Source organism: Mesoplodon mirus, assembly GCF_964341445.2.
Source record: "Mesoplodon mirus genome assembly, chromosome: 6".
Classification (NCBI taxonomy): Eukaryota; Metazoa; Chordata; class Mammalia; order Artiodactyla; family Ziphiidae; genus Mesoplodon; species Mesoplodon mirus.
The window spans coordinates 80,671,920-80,699,560 of record NC_138982.1 but is presented as its reverse complement, the minus strand read 5'-3'; the positions used below and the strand labels follow the sequence as shown (position 1 = coordinate 80,699,560).

The 27,641-nt window shown below is 40.8% G+C and overlaps 2 protein-coding genes across 2 annotated transcripts in view; one reads left to right on the top strand and one right to left on the bottom strand.

Annotated features, from left to right (window-relative positions):
• Window positions 1-6,394: 6,394 nt before the first annotated feature.
• Window positions 6,395-12,839, top strand: NDUFB4 (NADH:ubiquinone oxidoreductase subunit B4). Its single transcript, XM_082624462.1, has 3 exons — window positions 6,395-6,618; window positions 11,354-11,500; window positions 12,719-12,839. The coding sequence occupies exons 1-3, from the start codon at window positions 6,439-6,441 to the stop codon at window positions 12,779-12,781; spliced, it is 390 nt and encodes a 129-aa protein (XP_082480588.1). The 5' UTR covers window positions 6,395-6,438; the 3' UTR covers window positions 12,782-12,839.
• Window positions 12,840-25,694: 12,855 nt separating this feature from the next.
• HGD (homogentisate 1,2-dioxygenase) overlaps window positions 25,695-27,641 on the bottom strand; it is a 46,438-nt gene continuing 44,491 nt past the window's right edge. Inside the window, exon 14 of the mRNA XM_082624252.1 lies at window positions 25,695-26,571. Within this exon, the coding sequence (XP_082480378.1) occupies window positions 26,422-26,571 (150 nt within the window). The 3' untranslated portion in view covers window positions 25,695-26,421. The remainder of the gene's footprint in view (window positions 26,572-27,641) is intronic.

The window sequence follows — 27,641 nt, the reverse complement described above, 5'->3', positions numbered from 1 at the left end:
AATATTAATAAAAACTTGTGGAGATGTAGCTAAAATGAAAATGTACAGAATTACATGCATAAAAATTATAAAACACATATAAACAAAAATAAATGAGATAAGCATTCTGATTAAGAAGCTGGAAGAAGAACACTGGAGTACTCTCAAGAAAAATAGAAGAAAAAAGTATAAGAGGAAAAATTACTGATTAGAGATAATTTTAAAAATTAAAAATAGGTTCTTGAAGGGCTTCCCTGGTGGCGCAGTGGTTGAGAGTCCGCCTGCCGATGCAGGGAACACGGGTTCGTGCCCCGGTCCGGGAAGATCCCACATGCCACGAAGCGGCTGGGCCCGTGAGCCACGGCCGCTGAGCCTGCGCGTCCAGAGCCTGTGCTCCGCAATGGGAGAGGCCACAGCAGCGAGAGGCCCGCGTACCGAAAAAAAAAAAAAAAAAGGTTCTTGAAAAGGCAAGGTAGACAGAACTCTAGCAGTATTGAGGAAGAAAAACAAGGAGAAATAAACAAACAGTAATAGAAGCAAAAAGAGGATCATAATTATAAAAGACAACGGAGACTGAAAAGATCATAAGATGAGAAACTCTATGGCAATAAGTTTAAAGAAAGATATTTGAGAAAATGTAAATTACAATAAATGATTCCAGAAGAAAACCTGAACAAACCAACAATCATTACAGAAATTGAATTGATAGCCAAAAGTCTCTCTTGAAAAAATATAGAAGACTCAGACAGTTTTATTAGATAATTTACTAAGCTTTCAAGAATTATAGTTCCTGTCTTGTACAGACCGTTTTGGAGAGTTAAAAGAAGAAAAAAGAAGGAAATCTAACCAACTCATTTCGTTTAAATATATTACCAAAAGTACATAAGAATAAAATAAGAAGAGCCAATTCATTTGTGAACATAAATAGTAAAATTCTATAAAAAATGCTCATAAATTTAATTCATCAATATATTGAAAAACACATGACCATGAAGTAGAGTTACTTCCAGAATGCAAAATGACACCACATCAGAAAAACCTACCAAAGTTCTCTGTCTTTTTAAACAAATTAACAGAGAAAAAAACATATAGATCAAGAAATGTGAAAATAGCATTTGATCAATTAAACAATCATTCATTATTTTAAAAAACTTTTGGTAAGAAATAGAAGGGAATTTTATTAACCTGATAGAGTGCTTCTACCAACCCCACAGCAAACATATTTAATGGTGAACTAACAGAAGATTTCCTATTAGAACTGGGAACAAGATAGGATTTTACTATTATATTGTCCTGGAGGTCCTAGCTAATGCAATAAGAGAGAAAAAAAGAAGTATAAAACTTGGAACAGAAAAGGCAAGACCGCTATTTTCACAAGATATGACTGACTACACAGAACAGTTGAAAAGAATATATAGAAAAGCTAATAGGACTGGTAAAAAGTTCAATAAGGGTACTGGTTCCAAGATCAGCATACCAACATCACATCAATAATATTACCATATACCAGCAATAACCATTTAGAAAATATAGTAGGAAAAATGAACAATTAACAATAGCAATGAAATCTATAATGTAGCAGGAATTAATCTAAAAGAAGAGGCCAGAATTCTTTATAGAGAAAGTTACAGAACATGATTGAAGGAAATAAAAGACCTAACTAATGAATGGGAAGATGCAGTACTATAAGGATGTTTGTTCTCAGGTCAAGCTATAACTTTAGTGCAATTCCAATAAAAATCCCAATGGATTATTTTTTTTCATGGAACTTGATAGCTTAATACTAAAATTCTTCTGAAAGAGAAAAGGAAAAAAAAGTTGCTAAGACAATTGTGAACTATAATAAAATGGAGAGATTTGCCCCATGAAATATCAAGACTTATTAAAAAGCTATGGCAGAAACAAGTAGAAAGTGATGTATGTTTGTAAGAGGCTGTGTAGTCTCAAAGTGTCTTCTGGATACAATCTGCTTCTGAAGATAGTAGTTCTACGTGAGTCTTTTCCAAATACGATAAGCTTCTTTGACCTAGGTGTATCTGTTAGGGATACAGAAAAACAGTTGTGTAATCTTATTCATGACTAATTTGGACAGTGCCAAAGTCAAAGAGCCACAGATGAGTTGGATACAATGAAAGCCAACCTCCCATGTAGTGCTTTGGGGCAATCTATATTGAATAGTGTCAAACTGACTCAATAATATCCTTTTCTAAAGGAGGAGTTAACACTAGGTAATAAACAAAGGGAAAGTGGGATACGTGAGCTTAGGTGAGACTGAAAACTCTGGAGTATTTTTCTTATTCTCCCTTGGAACTGCTGTTCGTTTCAGTTTTGGAAGACAAGTCCCCAAGGTAGCTATGTGAAACAAGAGATGACTTTTCTTGCTACCCCCATGTTCCTGAATCTCCTTGCAAATAAATTAATTCACAAAGCACTCTGAGTCTCTTCCTTGCAGCCTTAACAAGACTGACAAACAGGAAGATCCAGGTTTGATGGGATTTGAAGTTTATATAATTTGGGGGAGAAAAAAATCTTTGAGAAAAAAGATTCAATGATGACTAGAAGAACATTCTACAAATTAGCTTCTAGTTCTGTTTATTTCAAACCTTGATCTCTTCCTCTACCCTCATTATTTCCAGGGCCAGGCTTCACAGGACAAGTTTATATTACAATACAAACTCTGATCCTGAACCTTCATGGCACACAAGGTTATGGCAGTATCCCTGGAAGCCATTCTGTACCTGGATGGCTGGCAATAACTTAACTCCACCTGGCATAGATGTGAATCAAATAAATACATCTTACTAAACCCCAACTTTTGTTGGTAAGATCCCCCAAATATCTAAGGCCACTGCAATACCACCCAACAGGAGAAAAATGTGATAGAAGGGGGAAGTCAGAGAGGAGAGACACAGCAGTCTTAGGCAACTGTGATTCAAATAGCTTACATTTTCTAATTTTCCAAAAACAGAATGACCATGTGAACACATTTTTAGGGTCCTTACCAGGGTAGTGGAGAGGGCTCCTATAAAGAGGGTACCTTTCATTAGCTTGAGAGTATATCCTTTGCTAACATTCAATGTTAGGACAAGATTTTTAACAATAATAGTAATAGAGAATACTCACTAAATGTCAACTGCTGTTAATCACTGATTAATTAAATCTCTGCGCATTGGGTTTATTCTCAACCCAAAGTGAAGAGTTTATTCCCAAATATACATATGATCCTACTCAATTAAGAGAAGGAATGTTCTTCATATTGTTGCAAGCCGGAACTTATCTGCTTCTTACAGTTTCTGTATTCACCTGTTCATCTTCTGTTCCCTGAAACCCTGCCCCATTTATATAGCTTAACCACCCCTGCATATATGCACTTCTCTCCTTCTACACTTCACCACTTCATCTCCCCTCTTCCGACCAAGTACAGATACATGTATTTAGTCCCTGTAATCCAATAAATTCTCATAAATTTTATTAGGAGATTTCTTAGAGAAGTAAAAATCTTCAAAACATGAAATATACATTGATGATATGACCACCTGTGAAACTGCTGCTCACTGAAATTATTCCATCTGCTAATCCTAGTGCCTACATTCACCCCATCAAAGTCTTGGTCATCCATTTGGAAACATCCAGTTCTGGAATGCAATAGAAATCTATTGCAAATCTTGCAAAAGATGTGGAATTTCATGAAATTGATGAAAGTGATGTTGGTGAACTGCTAGATCCACATGCAAAGTTACTAATACAGGAGGATCTTACAGCTGGACCAGGTAACAAACGAAAAAGAGAAAAATGAGTATGAATGATGATAACATCAGTGCTTCAAAAGGAAATAATCTGGTTTTAGAGGATTAAGAGAGCCTTGGGGAAACTGGAAAAAGCCCTCCAGCACTTTTGCAAATATAAACCTGCTGCAAAAAATCAAATGCAGTGAAGCATAATGAGCTACATAAAAATAATGTCCCCACAAATTAACACCTGATTTATCAGAATTAGCACACAGTTGTAATTGTGACCTTAAATGTATTAAATACAAGATAAATTCATTTTCATAATTTATTGGTTGCATCGTTCCAAGCTAAAGTCCCAATCAAGTCTTTTCCTTTCACTGTAGAATCTAGGTTTCCATCTTAAATAGATTCATTCTAAGTTGGCCTTTTCTGGGAAAAGGAAGACCTCTTATATTCATCTCTATGTCCCCCAAACATGCAATGTTGTAAGAATCTCTTCAAGAAATTGTAAAAAATACAGACTCTTGGGTTCCTCTGAAGACCAATTCTGAATCTACAAGAGCAGAACAAAACCTAGGACTTCATATTTTTAACAGTTATCTGAAGGGATCCTTATGATAATTAAGCAAATGTGCAGGAACTTCCCTGGGCGCAGTGGTTAAGAGTCCGCCTGCCAACACAGGGGACATGGGTTCGAGCCGTGGTCAGGGAAGATCCCACGTGCCGCAGAGCAACTAAGCCCACGTGTCACAACTACTGAGGCCCGTGCACCTAGAGCTCGCGCTCTGCAACAAGAGAAGCCACCACAATGAGAAGCCCACGCACCGCAACAAAGAGTAGACCCCACTCGCCGCAAAACCAGACAAAAACCTGCGTGCACAGCAACGAAGACTCAACGCAGCCAAAAACAAACAAACAAACAAACAAACAAACAAATAAATGACTTCATTTTTTAAAAAAAGCAAATGTGGAGATAATCCCCTTAACTCATCCAAAACGAAATGATGAAGTTTCTTCTCTCTCTCTCTCTCTCTCCCTCTCTTAAACTTAAAGTCTTTTATTTTTTTTAACTTTGTCCGTTGGCTTGTACTCAATGTACTCCTTTCTTTTTTCTTTTCTTTTTTTTTTTTAACATGCCCTTCTTCCTAGATCAGTGTCTAATCTATTAACAAAAGGTTTTTGAAACTATCAATGTAGTCTTTAGAATTTTCAACTTGCTCCTGCTTTTCATTTTATTTTCTTAATATGTTTAAACACCTCAGAAAAAAACAGAACTTTTTCCCCCCACTCCTTTAAAATGGAGTGTGAGTGATTTGTCTCAAGTTTCTTTTTTCTATATTCCCTCAGCCTGCATTCTCCTGAGCCCACTTTGCTTTATATTCATTTGATCATTAAACTGCTTTGCAAATATTATCATATTCTGTCTGTTCTTTCTGTACTGCCTGATTGTCAGCTTCTCAGAGACAAACATCTTGTCCTTCATTTCTTCTGTTGTTTCCCCCACTGAGCCTAAAAGATTGACTGACTAGTGTGCAGTGTGCTTCATGCGGCGAGTGCTTAATAAATATTTTAAAACAGTATTAAAATGTTGAGTAAATTTGACAGCAGTGCTGCTCCTCATCACTTCAAGCGCCAACACTTTCTAGGTCCCTTCTCTGCCTAGTAACCATTTCCCAACATACCTACATGTCCCCAGACGCTTCACCCACGCTGATCCAGAATTCCCTGAGTTATGGAAATACTGTTTACATGTTTTCCCCTAAGGAGTGTCTGACTGGTACCCAAAGACCCTGCCATACAATTTGAAGTTGCCCTTTTTCTGTGGTGATAGTGGGGAAAGGAGAAGGACAGTAGGGGTGGAGAACGTTTCCTTTTAGGTTACACTCCTTGTTTCCCAAAATTATCTTTCACAGCAAGACTCAATGCCCTTATGCTTATTTTCATATCTCTAAGGATGTTTATTCTTAGCACCTGAAGAGTGCTAGGGATTTTACATAAGAGGTTTTAGTATTTTAACTAAGATATTGTTTCTTTGCGAGGTTATACAATACCATTTTTTTCTGACCTATAGTCAGGCAGGGAACACTTCTAACATCATTCTCCTATTAAAAATAATTTCATGACAATGTAAAATATTCTTCCGCTTATGTTGTATGGATCTAATATGGTAACGCACAGAAAAGCTAATTTTCTTTTTTCTTGGAAGAGAAATTGTGCTTTGCAAAGTATGTTGGCATCTATTAATTATTTATTTTAATCCTCACAACAGTTTTGCTACGTGGATAGAATAGGGGTCATTATCTCCAGGATAAGGAAGAAGAAACTCTGAGAAGTTAAGTGACATGTCGCAAGTCACAGAGATGAACCCACACTGAATCAGAATTCCAGTCAATCCCATTTTCAGTCTCTGCCAGCTCAACTTCACATAATAAGCTCTGTATGTCAGTAGAGATAAGGCTGCTAGGAAGGAGCAACAAGCGTTAGATTTGGAGCGGGGGAGAGGAAGGAGAGGGGGGTGGGGGAAGGCGAGGAAAGTACCTTGAGCCTGCGCAGGTCGCCACTAGGGGGCCAGGACCGTGAGGAAGGTTGAGGAAAGAGGCTGAACTTCTTGCTAAACTCCATCTGCAACCTCTGGCTAACGCGCAGGCGCACTGCCTCAGGACGAAGGTCAGACTGAAGAGGGCGGGCCTCGGACCGCGCAGGCGCAGTTGTGCGCCGGGTCGCCAAGATGTCGTTCCCCAAGTACAACCCGTCGCGTCTGGCGACCCTGCCCACTACCCTCGACCCAGCTGAATACGACATATCTCCGGAAACTCGGAAGGCACAAGCCGAGCGTTTGGCCATAAGATCCCGGCTTAAACGAGAGTACCTGCTTCAGTACAACGACCCCAGCCGTCATGGGGTCATCGTGAGTGAGGGGCCAGCGGGTGGGAATCGAGGGGCCAGAGTCGGCACGGTCCCGTCGGGCTGGGCAGCTCAGACCTGACAAGGGGAATCACGCCGCGGAGCGGTCACTGTTCCCGAAGAGTATTTTAGACATGGATCCTCTTCCAGGCCCAGAGAGTAGGCCAGTTCATTAGCCCTTTGATCTTGGGCAGAGAGCTCGGTGGCCAAGAGGACGGGTTCTGGATTCAAACCATGCTGGGTTTGAGTCTCGGCTTGATCACTTCCCGCCTGAGTGATTTTGAAAAAGTTGTTCAACTCTGCTGCTTAGCCTCGGTTTTCCTGTCTGAAAAATGGGGATAATATAGTACTTCCTATTTTCTGAGGCTGTTAGGAGGATTAAATGAGATAAGGCACGTGACCGGCCAGCACAGTGCCTGGCTTGTGATGAGTGTTCAGGAAATATGGGGTGTGTGTGTGTATTTTTTTAAAGATGTTTTCCACTTTTCAGTTCACATTTATAGCAATACTGCTCTCTTCTGAAGGGAATATCGTGATTTTTTGGTTTATATCTTTTAAAGACCCAAACACCCTACAGCTTGCTGAAGCTTTGGGCTTTGGAGTCAAACGCCAAGGCACTATGTACTAGCAAACTATATGACTTTGTGCAATATCCCTAAGCTTTCTGAACCTTAGTTTTCTAATTTTCATACATGGAAATGGTAGTACATTCTTTATAGAATAGTTGTGAGGTTAAATGAGATAGCCTGTATAACATTCCCGGCACATAATACATGCCCAGTAAACTGATAGCTATTATTATTTAAGAAGTGTGCTTTTAGATTAAAAAAGAAAAATGACTTTTCCCAGCAGTTGCATTGGTGTTCTGTAGGAATTTTAGGAAGTTGTGAGAATTGAAAGAAATTTACAATGTGCCAGGCACTATTGAAACTCTTTCTGAATGATATTCAAATATCACAGCTATTCAAAGAGTTAAGCTCTATTACTATCCCCATTTTACAGATGAGAAAGACTACATGGGAAGGACAAGTATGTCATAGAGTGGTATATTTTAGCAAGTGATAGAGCAGAATTTGAACTGTAGTCTGTGTAACCCAAAGCATCTCTTAACCATTTGGCTATATTGTCTTCAGCCAGAACCTCATTTACTTGGGAGAAGGTGAGGACAGAGACATTGATTGTATACATACTCACACAATTGGGTTTGATGTGCTAGATAGTAAGATGTAGTAAAAAAAAAAAAAAAAAAAAAAAGACTTTGAGTCAGACAGAGCTGAGGTTTAAACTCCAGATTTTCTTTTTTCCAGTTCTGTGACCCAGGGCAGTTATAGTTTTGCTGTGTAAAACAGGTTTTACACCAGCCTCGCTGGTTGTTCTGTTAAGTAAATGAGGGCCTGACAATTATATATTGAGCAATACATGGAAATTCTTTGCCTAGTGTCTAAGAATGATTGATTTAGTGAATAAATAATTGCTCAGGGTCTGTTATGTACCAGGTCCTCTTTTAGATACTGCGGTAACAGTGGAGAACAAAACGCAAAGACGCCTGTCCTCATAAAGCTTTCTTTCCAGAGGGAAGACAAGTAATAAGTTAAAATATTAAATCATTTAGTATGTTAGGTAATGGGAAGTGATAAGAAGAAAAATAAAGCAAGGAAGGGGATTAGGAGTGTGTGTATGCAGTAGAGAGGGAAAGCAGCTGCAGTTTTAGAAAGGCACGGGAAAGGCCTCACTTGGAAGGTGACATTGAAGATCTCAGAGAAGTGAGGGGAAGGAGCTAGCCATTCAGTTCTCCGGGAAAGTAGCATTTTAGTCAGGGGGACAGCAAATACGAGGGTCTTTTGACAGGAGTGTGCCTGGTTAATTCACAAAATACTGAAGAGACCATTGTGACTAACATGGAGAAAGGTGAGGGCAGAGTAGGAAGAGATGAGATGGGAAAGTTACCTGGGACTAGATCACACCAAGCCTCATAGGCCATTGAAAGAACTTTTCTGAGTCGGGTGTCCCATAATCAGGACATATATATATATATGTGTGTGTATATATATACATATATATGTATATATATATATGTGTGTGTATATATATACATATATATGTATATATATGTGTGTGTGTGTATATATATGTATATATGTATATATATACATATATATATATATATTTTTTTGCGATATGCGGGCCTCTCACTGTTGTGGCCTCTCCCGTTGCGGAACACAGGCTCCGGATGCGCAGGCTCAGTGGCCATGGCTCATGGGCCTAGCCGCTCCGTGGCATGTGGGATCTTCCCGGACCGGGGCACAATCCCATGTCCCTTGCATCGGCAGGTGGACTCTCAACCACTGCGCCACCAGGGTAGCCCAGGACTTACATTTTAACAACATCTCTTGGCTGCTTAGTAGAAAAGAGACTATGTGGGAGCAAAAGCAGGAGCAGGGAGACTAGTTAGGAGCCTTTTGCAGTAATCTAATTTCTTAGTTGATGGTGGCTACAAGGGTGGTGGCAGTGGAGTTGGTAAGAAGTGGTCCGTTCTGGTTATGTATTGAAAGTAGAGTCAATCAGGTTAGCCGGCAGATTGGATATGTGGTGTAAGAGAAAGAGAGGACTCAAGGATAACTCCAAGGTTTTTGACTGAAGTGAAGAATGAAGTTACCTTTTACCAAGATAGGGAAGAGTGTGAAAGGATCAGGGATGAAGGTGGAATGGCATATTGGCAAATCAGTTTGGGATACATCATGTTTGGCATCACATTTGCCAATTAGACAATATGTCAGCATTGAGCAGGGAGTGGGATATTATGTCTGCAGTTTAGGGTAGAGGTCTAGGGCTGGAGGCATAGTTTTGGGGAGTCATCAGCCTATAGGTGGATATTTAAAACCATGTGACTAGAGATTATCAAGGGAGTTAATGTAGATAGGAAAGACCCACAAGGTCTGAGGTCCTATATTAAGAGACTGGGGAGATAAGGAGGAAGAGAGCGAAAGAGACTAAAAGGGAATGGCCAGAGAGTTAGGAGGAAACCAAGCTGGTGTGTGCCCTTGAAGCCAAGTGAAGAAATGATTTCAAGAAGTGGTGTTCATAGGCTTCCCTGGTGGTGCACTGGTTGAGATCCTGCCTGCCAACGCAGGGGACACGGGTTCGAGCCCTGGTCTGGGAAGATCCCACATGCCGCGGAGCAACTAAGCCCGTGTGCCACAACTACTGAGCCCATGCGCCGTAACTACTGAGGCCCATGCGCCTAGAGCCCATGCTCCGCAACAAGAGAAACCACCACAATGAGAAGCCCACACGCTGCAACCAAGAGTGGCCCCCACTCGCCGCAACTAGAGAAAGCCTGCGCCGCGCGCAGCAACAAAGACCCAGTGCAGCCAAAAATAAATTAAAAAAAAAAAAAAAAAAGAAGTAGTGTTCACCATATCACATGCTGCTGATAGTCCTTTGGATGTGGAGTGGTGTCAAAGAAGGTGAACTGTCTCCCATGGCAGGTGTTTTGGAACCTCTTTCAACAACAGTACCTCGTTCAATGAACTATGGTCATGGAGCTGTTGGTATTCTTATGAAATGAAATGTCTGTTTCTGGAAGACAGATCTGGCAGATACTAGGTGTAGAGAGGTGACTGGTAGAGAATTCTGGCATGAGAGAGTCATTCAAATGCATTAATAGCAGGAAGGGATAGATACTAGAATAGATAGATGTATTTATCCTTTCAGGTATAGAGCTCAGATGTCCCCTTGAACCTGTATCTTGTGTCTTCACCTTCTTTACTGTCTCTGCAAAGAGTTTGACAAACAGTTTGATTTAAAATGTTACTGTGAAAGATCCAGTTTAATTATTTATGTCCTACCAATCATGACTTCTTGGCATTGGTTAAGACCTTGAATGTTCTCCTCACAGCTTAGTATTAAAGTTTTAAAGCTGATTTCATTTGCTTATTTTTATCTATCAGTTAACTGGAGCAAATAATTTTGTAAAATCATTAGGGTATTTAGCTAATTAAATTTAATTACGTATTTGGGGTAGATTTGCTATTTTTACATAGTTATTCTAGTATAAATATATTAAAATTGACAGTTACTTTTTTCTTAACCAAGACAATCTGATTATTTTTCTTTAACAACTTTGTCCTTTCAAAAAACTATTTTAATAATGTGAAATGTAATAATTTTGCTCTTAAAATACCAGCCAAGTCAGCTTAAAAATGTAAAGTTCAGAGTTAGCCTACCTCTCTGTCTTCCTCTTCCTGCAGTTTATTTGTAGCCTGGAAAGACTAGTGTGGGCATAGGATTAGAAAAGGTCCTGGAAACAAAGTTCACAGTATGATAGAGCATATGAAATCTGTTTGTCCTCATTGGAAATACTGTGTGGTTCTGTTCGTCATACGTCAAGAAAGACAGTGAAGCCAAAAACAATCCAGAAAAGAATAGAAAAAAAATGATTTTAAAAAAAGTACCTTCTCTGACAGCTTAAAATGGTTAGGATTCTTAAATCTTAAATAAATAGGAGGCTGAAGGATGATATGAGTCTTTTAAATTCTGAACAGGATCATCAGAGAATTATTCAACAAATACTGGAAATGAAAGATCTTCTTTGAAGCTATTTGGGAATATTCGGGGTATACCCTTAACTGTAGAAGAGAACAAAGGGCATCTCTTGTGCTTCTCCACAAAAGTCCTGATGAGATTGTTTCTTAGTGTAGAACTTAATTTCCTGTATCTTTTGTTTTCATTCATTTTAGGAAGATCCTGCCTTGATTCGTTGGACCTATGCAAGATCAGCAAATGTCTATCCTAATTTCAGACCCACTCCCAAGACCTCACTTTTAGGAGCTCTGTTTGGAATTGGGCCCCTCTTCTTCTGGTATTATGTTTTCAAAACCGACAGAGTAAGTATTAGGACCTTGTGTTTGGTATCTGTGTGATAGGTTCCCTCTGTGCTGGCTGCAGCTCTCTCTCTTGATAATTCCCATCTTGTCTGTCTACTCCTCCTTCAGTTCCTCTTTTATCTTTATTCCTTTCCAACTGAGTTAAAACACGAAGTTTCAATTATATGTTTAGTTTTATTGCTTTATTGTTTCAACTCATAGAAATATACTTTCTTATAAACTACGATTGTCTCTGGGTCTTTCAAATTTAATTTAATGGCTACTCTAGAATTTAAAGTAATGAATTGGTCACTTTAAATATCTAAGACTTGAACTTAGCTCATGAAAGAGTTTTCCTGTTGTGTTTTATTAAAAAAAATTTTTTTTTCCTGGTGTTTTAGATTAGGTAAGGAAATTATATTGTGTATATTAAGCAAGAGAATATAGAAGTAACTTAAAAAGTTAATTTCTTTTTTCTCATTGGATGTACAGAAAAACTTTTCTATTCTGATTAATCTTTAGATGTTATCTTTGCAAATTTTTATATTTATTTTGTTTGCTTTTAAAAGAGATGTTTATTGGGTTAAGTATTAGCAGAATACATATATCACTTAGTATGCTCCCTGTCTGCATGAATTCCAGTTATGTTGGTCACATTTTGTGAATTAATGTTAAAATATGTTAATACTCCAACAACAGAAAAGCCAAAGCAGCCTGTGGTGGGGCTCACTGCCATCAGAGGCCTGGGTACGTGACTGCACAGAAAGCCAAGCTAATCTTTGACACTAGACCACTCTGATACTAGGTCCCCAACCCCATCCCCCAGGCCTCATGTTCCCATCTACACTGGAGCCCACCCATGTAGCTCTGCCTTAAACTGGCCAATCCACTCTCCTGGAGTGTATATATTTTGATTATCTGATAAATTATTGCTTAACAGAAAGGTAGGCCACACTTACCTAGAAGGTATTTACATTTTGCTTTCAGTGTATGCTATTTAGTGGGGTAATATAATTCTACTTACTAAAATATAGGTGTTTTTCAATAGGAGTGTTTTCTTATTGTCCCTTTATTTCTTCAGATTATTACTTCCTCACTCATACTCTGTAGGCTTTAGACGATAGGGGATTGTAATTAGGCTGGGAGTGTTTCATTCCTGTTTTTCAGAGCTATACCATGAATTGTGCCAGAATGCATTGTTTTTAATGTACTTTTTTTTTTTTTTTTCTGTCTATACAGGATAGGAAAGAAAAACTTATCCGGGAAGGAAAATTGGATCGAACATTTAACATCTCATATTAAGTCTGGCAATGATGACTATATGTACTGTTGATTAAATGAATCTATTAATCATTAAAAAGTTTTTCTTTCTTAATACTACTTTGATTCAACAAACATTTGCTGGACACTGTAGAATCCCTACTTCGTAAGAGTTCACAGTTTAATGAAGAAACAGATTCATGTTCATTCATTCAGTCATTCAACAAATGAGTGTCTACTATGAGCCAGGCATTGTGCTATTGTGCTGAGAATATAGCAGTCAACAGGACAACTTAGGCCCTGTGCTTAAGGAGTACACACTCCGACAACTGTTTATTCAACAGTTATTATTTAAGTGCTGATTATGTATCTGGTACTACTTAAAACCTAAGCTGTCATCTGGCTCCAGCCCCAGTGGTAAATGCAGCAGAACAGTTACAACCTTGTGGTTTAAAAAAAAAGCGATTCAGGAAAGTGATGTTGGCAAACTGATGAAGAAGCAGTTCTGTCTAGGGAGATGGCATTTGATTTAGGCTCTGAAGATCACGGGCTGACAGAGCAAAATAGGAGCACAAAAGGGCAAGGTGTGTTGGCTATGGCTAGATTGGGGGCCACTGTTGGGTGAGAAGACAGGGAGGGTGGAGGCCATGCTGAAGAACAGGTAAAATGGTATAGAGCATGGGCTTTGCAGGTCAGATCTGGGCTAGAATCTTAGCTTGAGTATAGCAGTTGGAATACCAGGCCCCCCTTTCATCATCTATGGCATGGAGATAGTAATGCCTACTACTTCATAAGGTCATAAAGATGAAAATGAAGTAACAGAGTATTGCTCAATAAAAGCTACCTCATGCTTTGTAGTTTAGTCTTGAAACAGTAGGGTGACAATTTCATCTCTGAAGACAAAGTAAAATCAAGTACTATAGGAAGAACAGCATGCTCTGTGGGGCTGGCTTACATGAGTATATTGCTTTTAACTTTCAAAGCATGTTCACAGCTATTGTCTCATTTGACCCTTGTATGAGCCTGGAGTACCCCAAAATGCAGAGCCTGAGAGAAAAGCTTGTATGTAGATAGTTTATGTTAGGAAGTGATCTGAAAGAACAGGTGGGAGACTGCTCAGAGTGGTTGAGGGAAAACCCAATGCTGATACCATTTTACCTGTGTTCTTCAGCATGGCCTCCACCCTCCCTGTCTTCTCACCCAACAGCGGCCCCCAATCTAGCCATAGCCAACACACCTTGCCCTTTTGTGCTCCTATTTTGCTCTGTCAGCCCCTGTGATCTTCAGAGCCCAAACTGTGCTCTTGGCCCGTTGCCTCTGGGGGTAATGGGCTTAATTCTTAAAGGGGCCTTCTGAGGAGCTCTGTGGAATGGACAGAATTTTACTCCCAGACACGGAAAAAGTGAATATTTACATACTAGCTTTTCTCCCTCTTGGTCCAGAGTTATCTCATGCAGTTAATTCCCTTGTACTCCCAGGTATGGGCATGGCTCAGACTGGCTGGCTGGGTTCTTACTGGCATCTCATGGAGGAGGAAGCATAGGGCAGAAAGCGGGTGGTGTGCTGTGCAGCTGAGGTGAAGTATTGTCAGGTCACACCTGCAGGCAAATGAGAGCTGCAGCAGCAACTGGAGTAAAAAGATGGGCCAAGGGGAAGTGAGGCACGCACAAGAGGTATACTATTTCCTCATCCACTCCATGTACTGCTTGGATCTGTGCACACATTGAATCTAATCTGCAATGTATCATTCAGGGTGGTAGTCAGGTACAGTCTTAACCGGAGGGTTAGTGCAGCAAGCTACAGTCTACACAGTTGTGACTGGTCTGAGGCCCTAGCTGATAATCTTCGTCTACCCCCACCATGCTGTAGGTTTCCCTTCTCTTGGCCATAACTTTTGCAGATCTAGGTTGCTTGCCTAAGTCACCAGGACCCTCATTTCCAAAGGCCAGAACCTTAGTTACTCTAGCATCGTCAGGCCTTTGTTACAGCAACTGCCTGTTTACAGTTATCACTGGACAAGAAAGCTCCAAGATAAGCCAGTGAATCCCCTTGGTGCCAGGCATATCCCTTTCTGCCCCCGTTGTGTAGCAGCAACCCTAGCTCCTTGTAATCAAGGTCACTTGGTGCTGCCAGTGTGAAAACCTTTTTTTGTTTTTTCTTTTTGCTGTTTCCCAGGTACAAATGGCCAGGAAATAGTTATAGCTTCAAACTAAAGTGAAATCCTGTTATACTATGATTTATAATAAATATATATTCGGTCTTTGTTTCTGGCACAAAGCTTCTAAAACCCTTGGGATTTCCTAAGTGATGAAACCCATAAAGGTATCTTTTGTTATATTAATGAGGTGAGTTTTGGGCCACACCTAGGGATGGGGGCTGGCTGCCTGGAGAACCAACCATGTGATTAGAGAGTTGGAACTTTCAGTCCCACCCCTCCTTACCTTTATATCCCTGCTCTGCTACTTACTGGTGAAGTGACCTGGAATGTATTTAAATTCTGTGTTTCCTTATCTTTAAAATGGATAAACTAGTAAAACTTACATTGTTATTAAACTCATTGTTTAATGAGTTATTACTTATAAAATATTTAGTGGCATACATTCAGGCCTCAGTGAGTGTTCACTATTATTATTATTTTTTTGGCTGCATCAGGTCTTCATTGCTGCACGTGGGCTTTCTCTAGGTGCGGTGAGTGGGGGCTACTCTTCGTTGTGGTGCACGGGCTTCTCATTGCATGGCTTCTGTTGTTGCAGATACGGGCTCTAGGCGTGCGGGTTTCAGTAGTTGTGGCTTACGGGCTCTAGAGCGCAGGCTCAGTAGTTGTGATGCATGGGCTTAGTTGCTCCACGGCATGTGGGATCTTCCTGGACCAGGGCTTGAACCCGCATCCCCTGCATTGTCAGGCGGATTCTTAACCACTGCGCCACCAGGGAAGCCCCTATTATTATTTTTAAACCTAATTAATGAAAATGTTTTAATTTGCATTTCATTTATTATTGAAGGATAACTTTTTTCATATATTTTTGTCCATTTATGTTTATTTTGTTATGTACTTGCTCAAATCCACTGCCCAATTTTTCTGATGTAAAACGTCTTTTTTTCTTAATGATTTTAAGACTTAAATTAAAGATATTAATCCTTGGGCTTCCCTGGATTAATATCAGTGCCACAACTACCGAGCCTGCATGCTGCAAGTACTGCAGCCCACGTGCGTAGAGCCCACACTCCGCAACAAGAGAAGCCACCGCAATGAGAAGCCCGTGCACCGCAACGAAGAGTATCCCCCGCTCGCCGCAACTGGAGAAAGCCCGCGCAGCAACGGAGACCCAACACAGCCAAAAATAAAATAAATTAAAAAAAAAGATATTAATCCTTGATTATACCAATCTTCTTTCCTCGAGAGTTGTTTTAGTACACCTCAGTAACAGGAAAAACATTTACAGTATATCTTTTGTGTCTAAACTTTGAAAGAAGGCAATACCCAGAGAGGCATAGGCAGAATTTTTTAAACAATTTTTTAACATAGAGAATTACTGAGCAATGTGTTCTTAAGAGTTTAATCAATTTCAAAAGATTTTTCATCACCATGAACAGTGCCCCAAATCACACTCAGAAGTGATCTGGTGAGAACACCAATTACACCTCATCTGAGCACTCAGTGCTGCCATTTGTCTGACTGGTTCTGCTAGGGGCACTGGGCACAGAAGCCCACACTAGTAATCTGCTTCTGTTGGCCCAAGAACTCAAGTTTGTTACAAGTACAGCCGCTGGAAAGAGTTCCTCAAGGCCGCTGTATCTTCCCATCACTTGCTCCTAGGTCCAGGGCATCTGATTGGCTGAGCCCAGGTTATGTGCGTGAGTTCTAGCTGCAAGGGAGACTGAAAAAGCAAACATGTAGTATGTTCAGCTCTAAAGCAGGTAAGGAATTCCCAAACATAAAGTGGTTCAAATGCTGAGCATCCAAAAAACGATAGTTACATACTGAGGAAGGTAACCAGGAACAAGATCATAAAGCCTTTATCACAGGTAAGGAATTTAGACTTCAACCTGATGACAGTGGGAGCCCTTGAAGGTGTTAAGCAGGAGTAACCTTATTGAATTTGCACTACTGGAAGATCCTTCTGGATCCTGGAGGAACATCTTGGGGTAGGAGAGGCTGGAGGATGACTAGTAACCAGGCTGTTGTAAGACTTCAGGCCAGAAATTATTTTCAGTTTTTGAGACAGCTCTCAGTGCAGAACAAAGCAGCCCCTGCCGATCCCAGGATGACTCATTTAGATGTGAACTTGTCGAAAGCTTTACGAAAGTCTAAATATATTATCTCTATTAGTTCCCCTTTAGGCACATGCATGAGGAGCCAGGCTTCTTAATAACTCCTTTTCCTTGTATGACATCCCTTCCTCTCTCTGGAACAATATTCCTTCTCTAACAGGGTGGTTTGTTTAAGTACTATGTCTTTTTACCCTTTATTATGGATCCTGCCTGGAGAAAAAGATTATTCATGCTCTAATCAAAATCCCCTGGGTCCAGTCCCTGATTTATTTTTATTTTTCTTCTTTCTCACTCCTGGCACACAGTCTTCTCATAACTTTGGGGAAGATACAGGGTATTGATTATCTCTACAGTCTTCAGGATCGTTAATGGGGGTATTTGAAGAGATTAGAGATCTGAACAAGAAACTGCCTTGATCAAATATGTGTGATTTAAAAATACGAACAGCACCTTTTAAATTAGTAAAAACATAATCCTATGAAAACATTCAAAGATTCTGAATTTTCAAAGCTTCCAGTGCCACTTTCTACCTTTGTGTGAACAAACAGAATTTTATCAGGTTTCTATTATAGGACCTATTTGTACCTATATCTATGACTGTAATATATCCAATAGTTCCCTCTCTGGCTGCCTTGTTTACTGCCATTTCTCTAGCTGAGCTAGAGATGACTCCTCCTGCTGATAACCACTGTGGCCTGAACAGTGTCATCTACCTGGAGACTCTTTATCATCCCAAGAAGGTGCAGTGAGCATCAATCTTATGGCCAAGTTTCAGGATTTATAGGATTAAAATCAAGCTGAAAGTCTGACATCTGATCTCTGAATGTCCCTGGAGATGGATGGCTGGTGAAACATCTGAGAATTCTGGAGCAAACCTGCACTAAAGTTCAAATTCATTTCCCCCATAATCACAAGGAGTATCATCTTATCAGATTAAAGTCAGTTCTTATCACCAATTGCATTTAAATCATTCATCTCTTATTTAATAATTAGGCTCTGGAAAAATATTGGGGGTGGGGGAGAGAGGCAAGTTGGCTGAGGCTGCTCCAGAAATCATTACAGGAGGGATTCAAGGACTGCAATCTGATATAAAATTGTTGTGGGTAGGAGGAAAAGGTGAGAGGGGAGTTTTCTTGAAACTACATTTGCACTTTTTTCTACTTACATTATATGTTTCACATCAATTAAAAACAAAGTTTTCTAAAGAGGGTTTTATTCTTTATGTGAGATGGAGATGGCATCAAAGAGTATTATTATTATTTTATATGGAGTGGCTTGGGTGAGGGTAGATGGAGATGGAGGGTTTCAATAACCCCGGTGTCATGTACTAGAAGCTGGATGGGCAGCTTCTCCTCCAAAATCATGCTCTGCAGGGGTGGCACAGAAGCAATTTGATCCAATCAGGGAGTTTGGGAGGAGAGACAAGTGCAGGCCACAAGGAAAATGAGCTGCTGTTGGTCTGCAGGTACTGGGAATGGTTAGTTTCCTGGAGCCACTGGGACAAATGAGCCTGTGTCCTACTGAATTCTAGTAGGACACTGGCCGTCAGGTCTCTTCTGTGTGTGTGTGGTTTTTTTTTGTTGTTTTGTTTTGTTTGAGAAAGAGCCGCTTTATTGGGAAGACAGCACTGCACGTGACCAACATACAAAGAGAGCCAGATGGGAATCCTACACATCATGCTCAAAAGGTACTCAGGATGCTGTGCTAATGAAGATCAACCGGAACATGGACTCCTAGGCAACTTCCCCAACCTCACACCTCTGAGGGGTCAGGACACTTCCAACCTTTTCCTGGAAGGCAACTGTGGTCCACTAGAGATAGAGCCCCTAAGGAGTGCCTTCTTGTTTTTCATAAAGAACATTTTCTTTAGACTTTTTGAAATCTTCATTCGTTGCTTTCATTCTACATTCTCTCAAGGCCATCAGGCCAGCTTCTGTACAGATTGCCTTGATGAGAGGTCATCTTTCGCCATGATCAATTTGTCCAGGGTTACATCATCGGCTAGTATCATCCTGCTCATTTTCTGTGTTGATCAAATACTTACTGAGCCCCAGTCATTTACTAAGCACTAAGGATACTAATCTGAAGATACAGCTTCTTCTTGGAGGAATTCACAATGGAGAAAAATAATTACAGCAGTCAACGCTTATTAAGCTTTTACTTGTGTTCCAGGCACTAAGCTAAAGTAAGGGCTTTACCCACCTCCCAACATATCTTAAAAATCATCATTAAAATCATACATTAAATCTCATCATCATAAAATGTTGAGAGGTTAAATAATTTGCTCGAGTCCTCTAGCTAATAAGGGCTGAGATAGAACTTAAATCTGGGCAGACTGACTCCAGAGGGCATATCTTTGAAAGCGATAAAGACTGATGTTGTGTGGAGCCCAATACTGAGAAAGGACACCTAATCCAGCCTGGAGGGATTAAGAGATGTTGCCTTCAAGAACAGGGACCCCCATGTGCACTTTTCTAGCACATTCACAGGTACATAGTTAGAGCTGGAAGGATCTTTAAAGATCTGCTAGTCTCACAGCTAACTCTATAGGAAAGGTTTGGATAGGAGAAACAACTTGTCCAGTTCTTCAAGAACCCTGATAAAGAACTCTCATTCATTTCTGGTGGGAATGTAAAATGGTACAGTCACTTTGGCAGTTTGTCAGTATCAGTTTCCTACAAAACTAAACATACTTTTACCACATGATCCAGCAATCATACTCCTTGGTAGTTACCAAAAGGAGTTGAAAACTTATGCCTGCACAGAAACCTGCATATGGATGTTTATAGCAGCTTAATTCATAATGACCATAACCTGGAAGCAACCAAGGGAGGGATGAATAGACAGAGGACAGAGGATTGTTAGGACAGTGAAACTACTCTGTAGGACACTGTAAGGGTAGATACATGTTATTATATTTGTCCAAACCCACAGAATGTACAATGCCAAGAGTGAACCCTAATGTAAACTATGGGTTTTTGGTGACACTCGTGTGTCAATGTAGATTCCTCTATTGTAAAAAATATACCACTCTGATGGGGTATATTGATAATGGGGGAGGCCATGCATGACTGAAGGCAGAGGGTATTTGGGAAATCTCTGTACCTTCCCCTCAATTTTGCCATGAACCTAAAACTGCTCTAAAAAAATAAAGTCTATTAAAAAAAAAAAAAGAAAGGGACTTCTCTGGTGGCACAGTGGTTAAGAATCCACCTCCCAATGCAGGGAATGTGTGTTTGATCCCTGGTCAGGGAACTAGATCCCACATGCATGCTGCAGCTAAGAATTCACGTGCCACAACTAAGGATCATGTGAGCCACATCTGAGGAGCCTGCCGGCTGCAACTAAGGAGCCTGCCTGCCACAACTAAGACCTGGCACAACCAAAATAAATAAATTAAAAGTTAAAATTTAAAAAAAAAGAAAGAAAGAAACCCTGCTAATTTGAGGATCAGTATTCTAGGTTTTGATTAAGTCCTACTGCTCTGATTGTCCGTGTCACCTGTTTGTGATTAGAAATGAGACTGTCGGGACAATTGAGACAACTGCCAGCCAACCTCCTTACCCTGTATAAAAAGAAGACTTGAAAAGCCATTTTGTCACCAGCAAAGCCCACTGGGGTCCTGGGAAAAATAAGATGGAATCTAGGTGATAATTTAAGGTCTAAACCTCTTCTCTTGTGCTTAGTCTAGTTTCACTTGCCCATAGGGGCCTGTGTGCAGAGGCCTTGCACCTAACACATTGGATTAGAGTTCCTGCGGCAGAACATCTGTGCCTGACACATCAATTCAAGATGGCCACGTGCCGTGTGAAGAGATGCTGTGGCCTGAAGTGCCGTGAACAGCACAACTGCGCATGACCCTCAAGAACTCCGCTGCCCCTCCCTCCGCAGATGAGAACCCTGTAAAGCAGCCCCTCCGGTTGCCTGTCCCAGAGAGAGCACGTGCTCTAGGGCTCGAGCTCACATCTCCATTCTTTGATCAAAGAATAAAGCTTTCCTTTGCTTCTGAACTGAACTTGGTCTTGTACTATTAGCTCCAACGACACTGGCAGAAGGACCTTTGTTGGGGACCAATCCGGGAAGGTTGGTAACAATTTTAATAAGGATGTATTTGGAGAGAAACAAGGCAGATGTTTGGAGCATTTTCTGTGTAAAGCAAGTATTAGTAGATTTATCTCTTCTTGGGGCTGTGAGAGTGAAAATATTTGATTCCAAACCAACACTTCCCATGTTATTCTTGCCGAATTTCCACAAGAATGTATCCACGGCAGGCAGTAGTTGTTGCCCACCAATACTCACTCTCCTTTTTCTTCTAATAGAACGCTGATTTGTTCAGGAGGGTGGTGGAAGTCCCTTTATCTCAGGGAGGGTGGGCATGACCCCACGCCTAGGGAATGAACCTGGGATTGGTCTAAGGGTGGACATGTGACCCAGTTCTGCACATGAGATGTAAGAGAAATCTACTGGGGAGGGCTTCCTTCCCTTAATAAAAGACATTTCCCAAGGAGAAATCTTTCTGTTCCTTCACCCTTTTGCTTTCCTCCCTTCCCCTGACCTAGAACATAGAAGTGAGATGAAGATAAGACAATATCCAAGAATAGCAGAGCAGAAAACCAGAATGAACTTGGTTCCAGGATAACTTCGTGTTATCATTGTCCTTGTCCTGACCTGCCAACCTCAGACTTCTTTTTTGAAATAAAGTCCTAGTTGTTAAGCTAATGTGAGATTTTCAGTTACAGTTGAATGCACTCAACTGATACCATGTCCTTTTATTAAGAGAAGCGGAGTTGTAAAATATACCTGTCCTTTAGATTTTAATTTTATTTATAAAATAAGGGCAGTAAATGCTCATTAATGAATGAAACTGCCCCATTTGTTAAATTTCTATTCCAGGAACTGTATAGAATTGCATACACTTGTTTTTTTATGAGGTATCACTGTTAATAGTACTGTAGTGAGTTGTGTCAAAGCTTCTGATATAATTTTAGATTTAAAAAACCTAGAGTAGGCTAATTAGAATCCAAAGGCCCACATGATTAGGCAAGATTCCTCAGGAAAAGCTCTGTAGGTTAGTCATAGGTGAACTACTTATATCAAAGCCATTTTAGATTCTGTCTTAACTTTCACTTTAATTGAGCTATTAATATGCACTGTTGAAATCTTAAATTGAACTTCAATATGGCTTTCTTGTTTTAAGACCTAAAAGATGACAAAAACAAGGCAGTATGTACTTTAAATTTTCCACACTTTGGGCTTCTGTTACTTATTGCATTAGAAGAGTATATGCCTTCCTCCTCAGCTAAAGGCTAGTTATTTAGGGACAAGGACCTTGGCTTACTCATTCCAGTGTATCCTATAGTAGGTCACACAACAGCTTCTCTGAGGCAGGGACTAATAAGTATTCACTAGTCACCATAGCAACAATAAACTGTAACAATAATAATAACTAAATTTGCCTGTGCTCACTCTGTGCCAAAAGCAGTGTGGGTACTTTCAATGCAGGCTCTCATTTAACCCCCACCAAATCCTTGTGAAATAAATCATTTCCTTCTTACAAATGAGGAAGGTGAGGTTCAGAGAGGTTAAGTCACTTGCTCAAACTCATTCAGCCATAAGCACAGTCTGGATTCCAGAGTCTGAATTCCTTATGAAGTAGGTACTATCATTATCCACATTTTACAGCTGAGGAAATAGAGGCTCAGAAAAATTAATAACTCACTCAGGGTCACACAGCTAATAAGTGGTAGAGCCGGGATCTGAACCCAGGCAGTCTGGCTTTAGCATCTGTCCTCTTAATTATGTACGACACTGACTCACAAAAGGATGCATTTTGGACATACTTCAGATTTGTCATGCAATTATATAAAGTTGATTATATTAAATTGAAGGCTAGCTGATTACTAAATGTAACAAAGAAGTTTAAATCTCAGCTCTCAAGCCCCCCCCCCCCGCTTTTTTTCATTTTAGTAGTAAAATATCTTTCCAGAAGGACAGAACTTCCTTCAAACCCAGAAGTGATAACTCTTTCATCAGTCTGGAAAACTACAACACAGAAACTGCACATTAACTATTAACTTATAGTTTACATCCGGGCATTAGGTTTCTTACCTTCCCTCTCGTCCTCCCTGCACTCTCTCTGTGCCCCATCTGGGCAATAAAGCTTGTGCTTTCTGAAGGAAGGCAGTGGCCCACCCCACCACTGCCTTGTAGCCTGCTTCTCCTCCTGGGTAATTGCTCACTACACACCCCATCCCATCCCATCCCATCTCATTCCATGAAACATTGGGAACTTTTTCCACCTCCTTTCTGTAGACCCCAGGAAGCCCAGATTTGGACCAGGATCTAAGGTTGGAAACAGAGAATGTTTTGGATACTGATTTTAAGGTAGTTTCCAAAACAGTGGTCCTCAGCCTTGCCTGTGCATTGGAATTACCAGAGGAGTTTCAAAATAATTCTCACTTGGATTCCATTCCCAGTATTTCTAATTTAGTTGATCTGAGATACACCCTGGGCACTTGGAGTTTCAGAAGCTGCCAGGAGCTCCAATGTACAGCTGAAGTTGAAAACCACTGCAGGGTTTTTCAACCTCGGCACTATTGACATTCAGTACTGGAAAATTCTTTGTCCTGTGCATTGTAGAATGTTTGCCAACTTCCCTAACCTTTACCTAATAGATGCCAGTAGCACCCTCCCCAGTTGTGACAACTAAAAATGTCTCTAGACTTTGCCAGGTGTCTTGGGCGAGGGGTACAAAATCACCCTTATTGAGAACCATTGGTCTAGAGCGATTGCCAGCAGCCCAGGCTGTGAGAGAAGTCTCCCAAAAAGAAAAAAGGGAAGGGTGGCTTCTATGGCATTCTCTCGAAAATATATAAAGATGCCAAGGGTACCTGGCAGAAAACCCTCCTGTCATTGGAGGAACCTTAATCGGGGTGGCTTTTCTTAAAAAAAGATTTTTTAATTTCTAAGCCAAGAGATGGTGTATTTCTTGGGAAGCATAGTAGAGGAAGGTATCTTCGAGAATAGGGAATTAAGGAAATGATACAGATCTTTCTAGCTGATCTGAAGCACAACAGAAGGAAACTAAATCTTTTTTAAAGTAGTGTGAAGAGCCTGGTCTGGGTGAAATATTGTCTCCTGCTGATGAGTTGCTGCCAGCACTGGGGAGATAAAGTACACAGGCTTGGATGCTAAATGGATGTAAACCCAGAACGTTTCCTTAGCTCTAGGAAGGCTTTGTCACCACACTGATGATAGAGTGATCCAAAATGGGTGAGAGTCTAGGTTTGTGTATAAGAGGAGGGTTAGAATGAGCTCATTACGGAAGTGCTGGAGTTTGGGAATATTCAGTGGTTGTCTTAGTTTGGGGTTATTTGAGAAAAGAGCCCAGGAAGCACCATAGGAGAGGGTGGAGGTGAGAGGGAAGGAAGCTACTAATGGATGCATTTCTAGAAGTTGCCACCATGAGCAGTGGAGCTTAATCCTTCTGAAAGTTGAGGGGAATCACAGCTGAACACAAACCTCAGAAGTATGGAGCAAGAGAGCTGGCGTATTTATCCACTATTTTCTGTTCCATTGGTTGAGGACTGCGTCCAGGGCCATCCAATCCTCAGCATTAGCTGATTCACTTTTTTATACAGCAGAAACTAACACAACATTGTAAAGCAATTATACTCCAATAAAGATGTTAAAAAAAAATCCTCAGCACTTTTGTTCTGGTTTGGGCCTCAGTCAATGTTGTGAGTGTCCTGCCGGCAACTGGAAGCAGCTGGTCAACACAGGATGGTGATTGCTAATGGGATATAGGTGAGCCACTGGCAACCTGCTATAGGGGTCAATTTAAAAATTTTAAAGGATTAACTGCTTTACTAGTTTACAATGGTTTAGTTTTAATAAAGATTTCTTAATATATCAAGGAACATTGGGAAGGCACACCAACTACTGTCACCCTCAAAGATACCTTATTGTTTGAGATCATGAAATGCCACTGCCAGAAACCCCGCAGTTGTCCCAGCCCTGTCTGCAGCTCCTCTTTCCCACAGCCCCTTACATCCAGTCCACTAACAAGTTCTTTCAGGTCTACTCCAAAGCTTTCAGGGATTTATCTACTCTCTCCCTGCTGCCACCTCATTAGTCCAGGACAATGGTGTCTTTTGCCTGGACTATTGCAATGGCCTGCTCCTGGGCTCCCCACATCCACTCTTCTTTCAGTTCCTTGAACCCACGAGGCTTTTTCTTGGAATGCTCCTTTTCCCCAGCCCAACCCAGCCCAGCCCTACTCTTCCAATGACTTGCTCCTTCCTATCCTTTAGGTCTGGCTAAATGTCACTTTTTCAATGAAGACCTTCCTCTCTAAAGAAAGATCTCCCCATCCCACCTGTCATTCCCATCTCAGTTCCTATGTGTTTTCTTCTTTGCCTGTTTCACAATTTGTAATTATACTGTTTGTGTATTTTGTCTCGCTGTCTAGAATGTAAACTCTGTAAGGGCCAGGACCACCTCTATCTCCTTGACAACCTTGTAGGACTGACAGATTTAGCAAATAAAAATACAAGCATATCAGTTAAATTTGAATTTCAGATAAACTACAAATAATTTTTTAGTATAAGTATATCCAAATAATGCACAGGACATACTTATACTAAACATTAATTGTGATTTATCTGAAATTCAAATGTAACTGGGCATGTTGTATTTTATCTGGCAACCCTAGTTCCTAGGCCCTGACACATAGCTGACTCTCATTACACATTGTTAAATAAAAATTTGGTAGCAGCAAAATTTGGCAACAAAGTGGGGGAAATGTGTTAAAACTACAGAACTAAAGTAGGAGAAAGGGCTTCCCTGGTGGCACAGTGGTTGAGAGTCTGCCTGCCGATGCAGGGGACGCGGGTTCGTGCCCCGGTCTGGGAAGATCCCATATGCTACGGAGAGGCTGGGCCCATGAGCCATGAACGCTGAGCCTGCGCGTCCGGAGCCTGTGCTCTGCAACGGGAGAGGCCACAACAGTGAGAGGCCCGCGTACCGCAAAAAATATATATATAGTATAAAAAATAAAGTAGTGAGAAATACTGCTTCCCATTCCTTTCTGTTCTGTTGCCTGTCTTCTCACTCCAGGAGAACCTAATCTCCTGGTCCAATCTCATGGACTTCCATTCCTGGGCACCACAGGTCTGCCTCATCAAGGCCTGATTATGACCAACTGCCACTTTCACAGAGCACCAGCAAGTATTTATTGAGTAATTAAGCTGACAGAATTTTCCAAATACATCTCTATAAATGTTTGAGTTCCTTGACGGTGAAAAAGTTCTCATTTTAACCAACCTCCTCCCCCAGTACTGCCAAAGAGCATGAGATTCTAAAGGAAATCACACATATCTATTCTCAATTATGGTAGCAATGCTTCAGCCTCAATTAGTTCCTGCAGGGTTCCTGGAATTGGGGGTGAAGTGGCTCTTGAGAGGTTCCCAGCACTTGTAGTAGTTCTCATCCAAACAATTAGAGGTCTTCAGCCCCCACTTGGTGACGGCCATACTTAGAGAAGACTCAAACATAAATGCCTGTAGGGAATGAGGATGGGGACAAGAAAGAAGAAGTGAGGTGGATAATAAAACACATTTGATTAGATGTCAAGAGAGACGATATGAGTAGGTAGAATCTTTGAATAATAAATCATGTGTGCTAGCACGGTGGGGAGAAAATCTCAAGCCTTGGGTTCTGGCTCTGGCCCCACTACTTATAAGTGGGTAGTAGCTTGTGCAAGATCCTTAACTTCTCTGACACTCAAGTTTCATTCTGTAAAATGGAACTGAACACGTAAGCATCACATTGTCCTTGTAGCATCATGGAGCTAAATTTGCTAGATCCAAGGGCAGAGGTGGGAGAGTCCTAGGAATATTCTTCTCAGGGGCCTTTACTGTGGCTATGTCCATGTGAGGGAGAACATACTTCCCCTTTTGCAGATGAGGAAACTAAGGTTCAGAGCTGGGAAATGACTGTCTAAGGTGATAGTAGTAAGAAATCATAGAGCTGGGATTTGAATCTTTCTTTTGCAGGACTCTGACCAAGAGATAGGCTGGGAAAAGGAAAAGAAGAAAAAGAGAGAGTGAGGAGGAGGAGATGGGAAGAAGGGAGCAGGAACGGCCATAGCACTTTTAAAAGCCCTGTCCCAGAAGGTTCTAAATGGTGGATGTTCAGGCAGGTTCCATGTGCAACAGAAAGAATATGCAAGTGCCCTGTGCATCCTAGACATTCCAGCTTCACCTGTTGCTGATTTTCCGACTCACTATGGCTTAAAAAAAAAAAAAGAAAACCCTACAATTCTTATGTGCTCATGTCGCTGGAAATTTAAAAAATATACATGGACAAAAGGAAGATAAAAATTCTCTTTGTGCCACAACTCAGAGAACCCACGTTAATGTCTGGTGTCTAATATACATTAACGTCTTTTTGCCTAAAACAATGGAGAGGGACTTCCCTGGTGGTCCAGTGGGTAAGACTCTGCACTCCCAATGCAGGGGGCCTGGGTTTGATCCCTGGTGGGGGAACTAGATCCCGTATGCATGCCACAGCTAAGAGTCTGCATGCTGCTACTAAGTGCGCATGCTGCAACTAAAGATCCCACATGCTG

Bases quoted from the DNA above. Each gene is read 5' to 3' on its own strand.
- NDUFB4 (XM_082624462.1), top strand. From the start codon at position 6,439: ATGTCGTTCCCCAAGTACAACCCGTCGCGTCTGGCGACCCTGCCCACT. The intron at 6,619-11,353 runs GTGAGTGAGGGG...CATTCATTTTAG, and splicing joins CCAGCCGTCATGGGGTCATC to GAAGATCCTGCCTTGATTCG. The intron at 11,501-12,718 runs GTAAGTATTAGG...CTGTCTATACAG, and splicing joins ATGTTTTCAAAACCGACAGA to GATAGGAAAGAAAAACTTAT.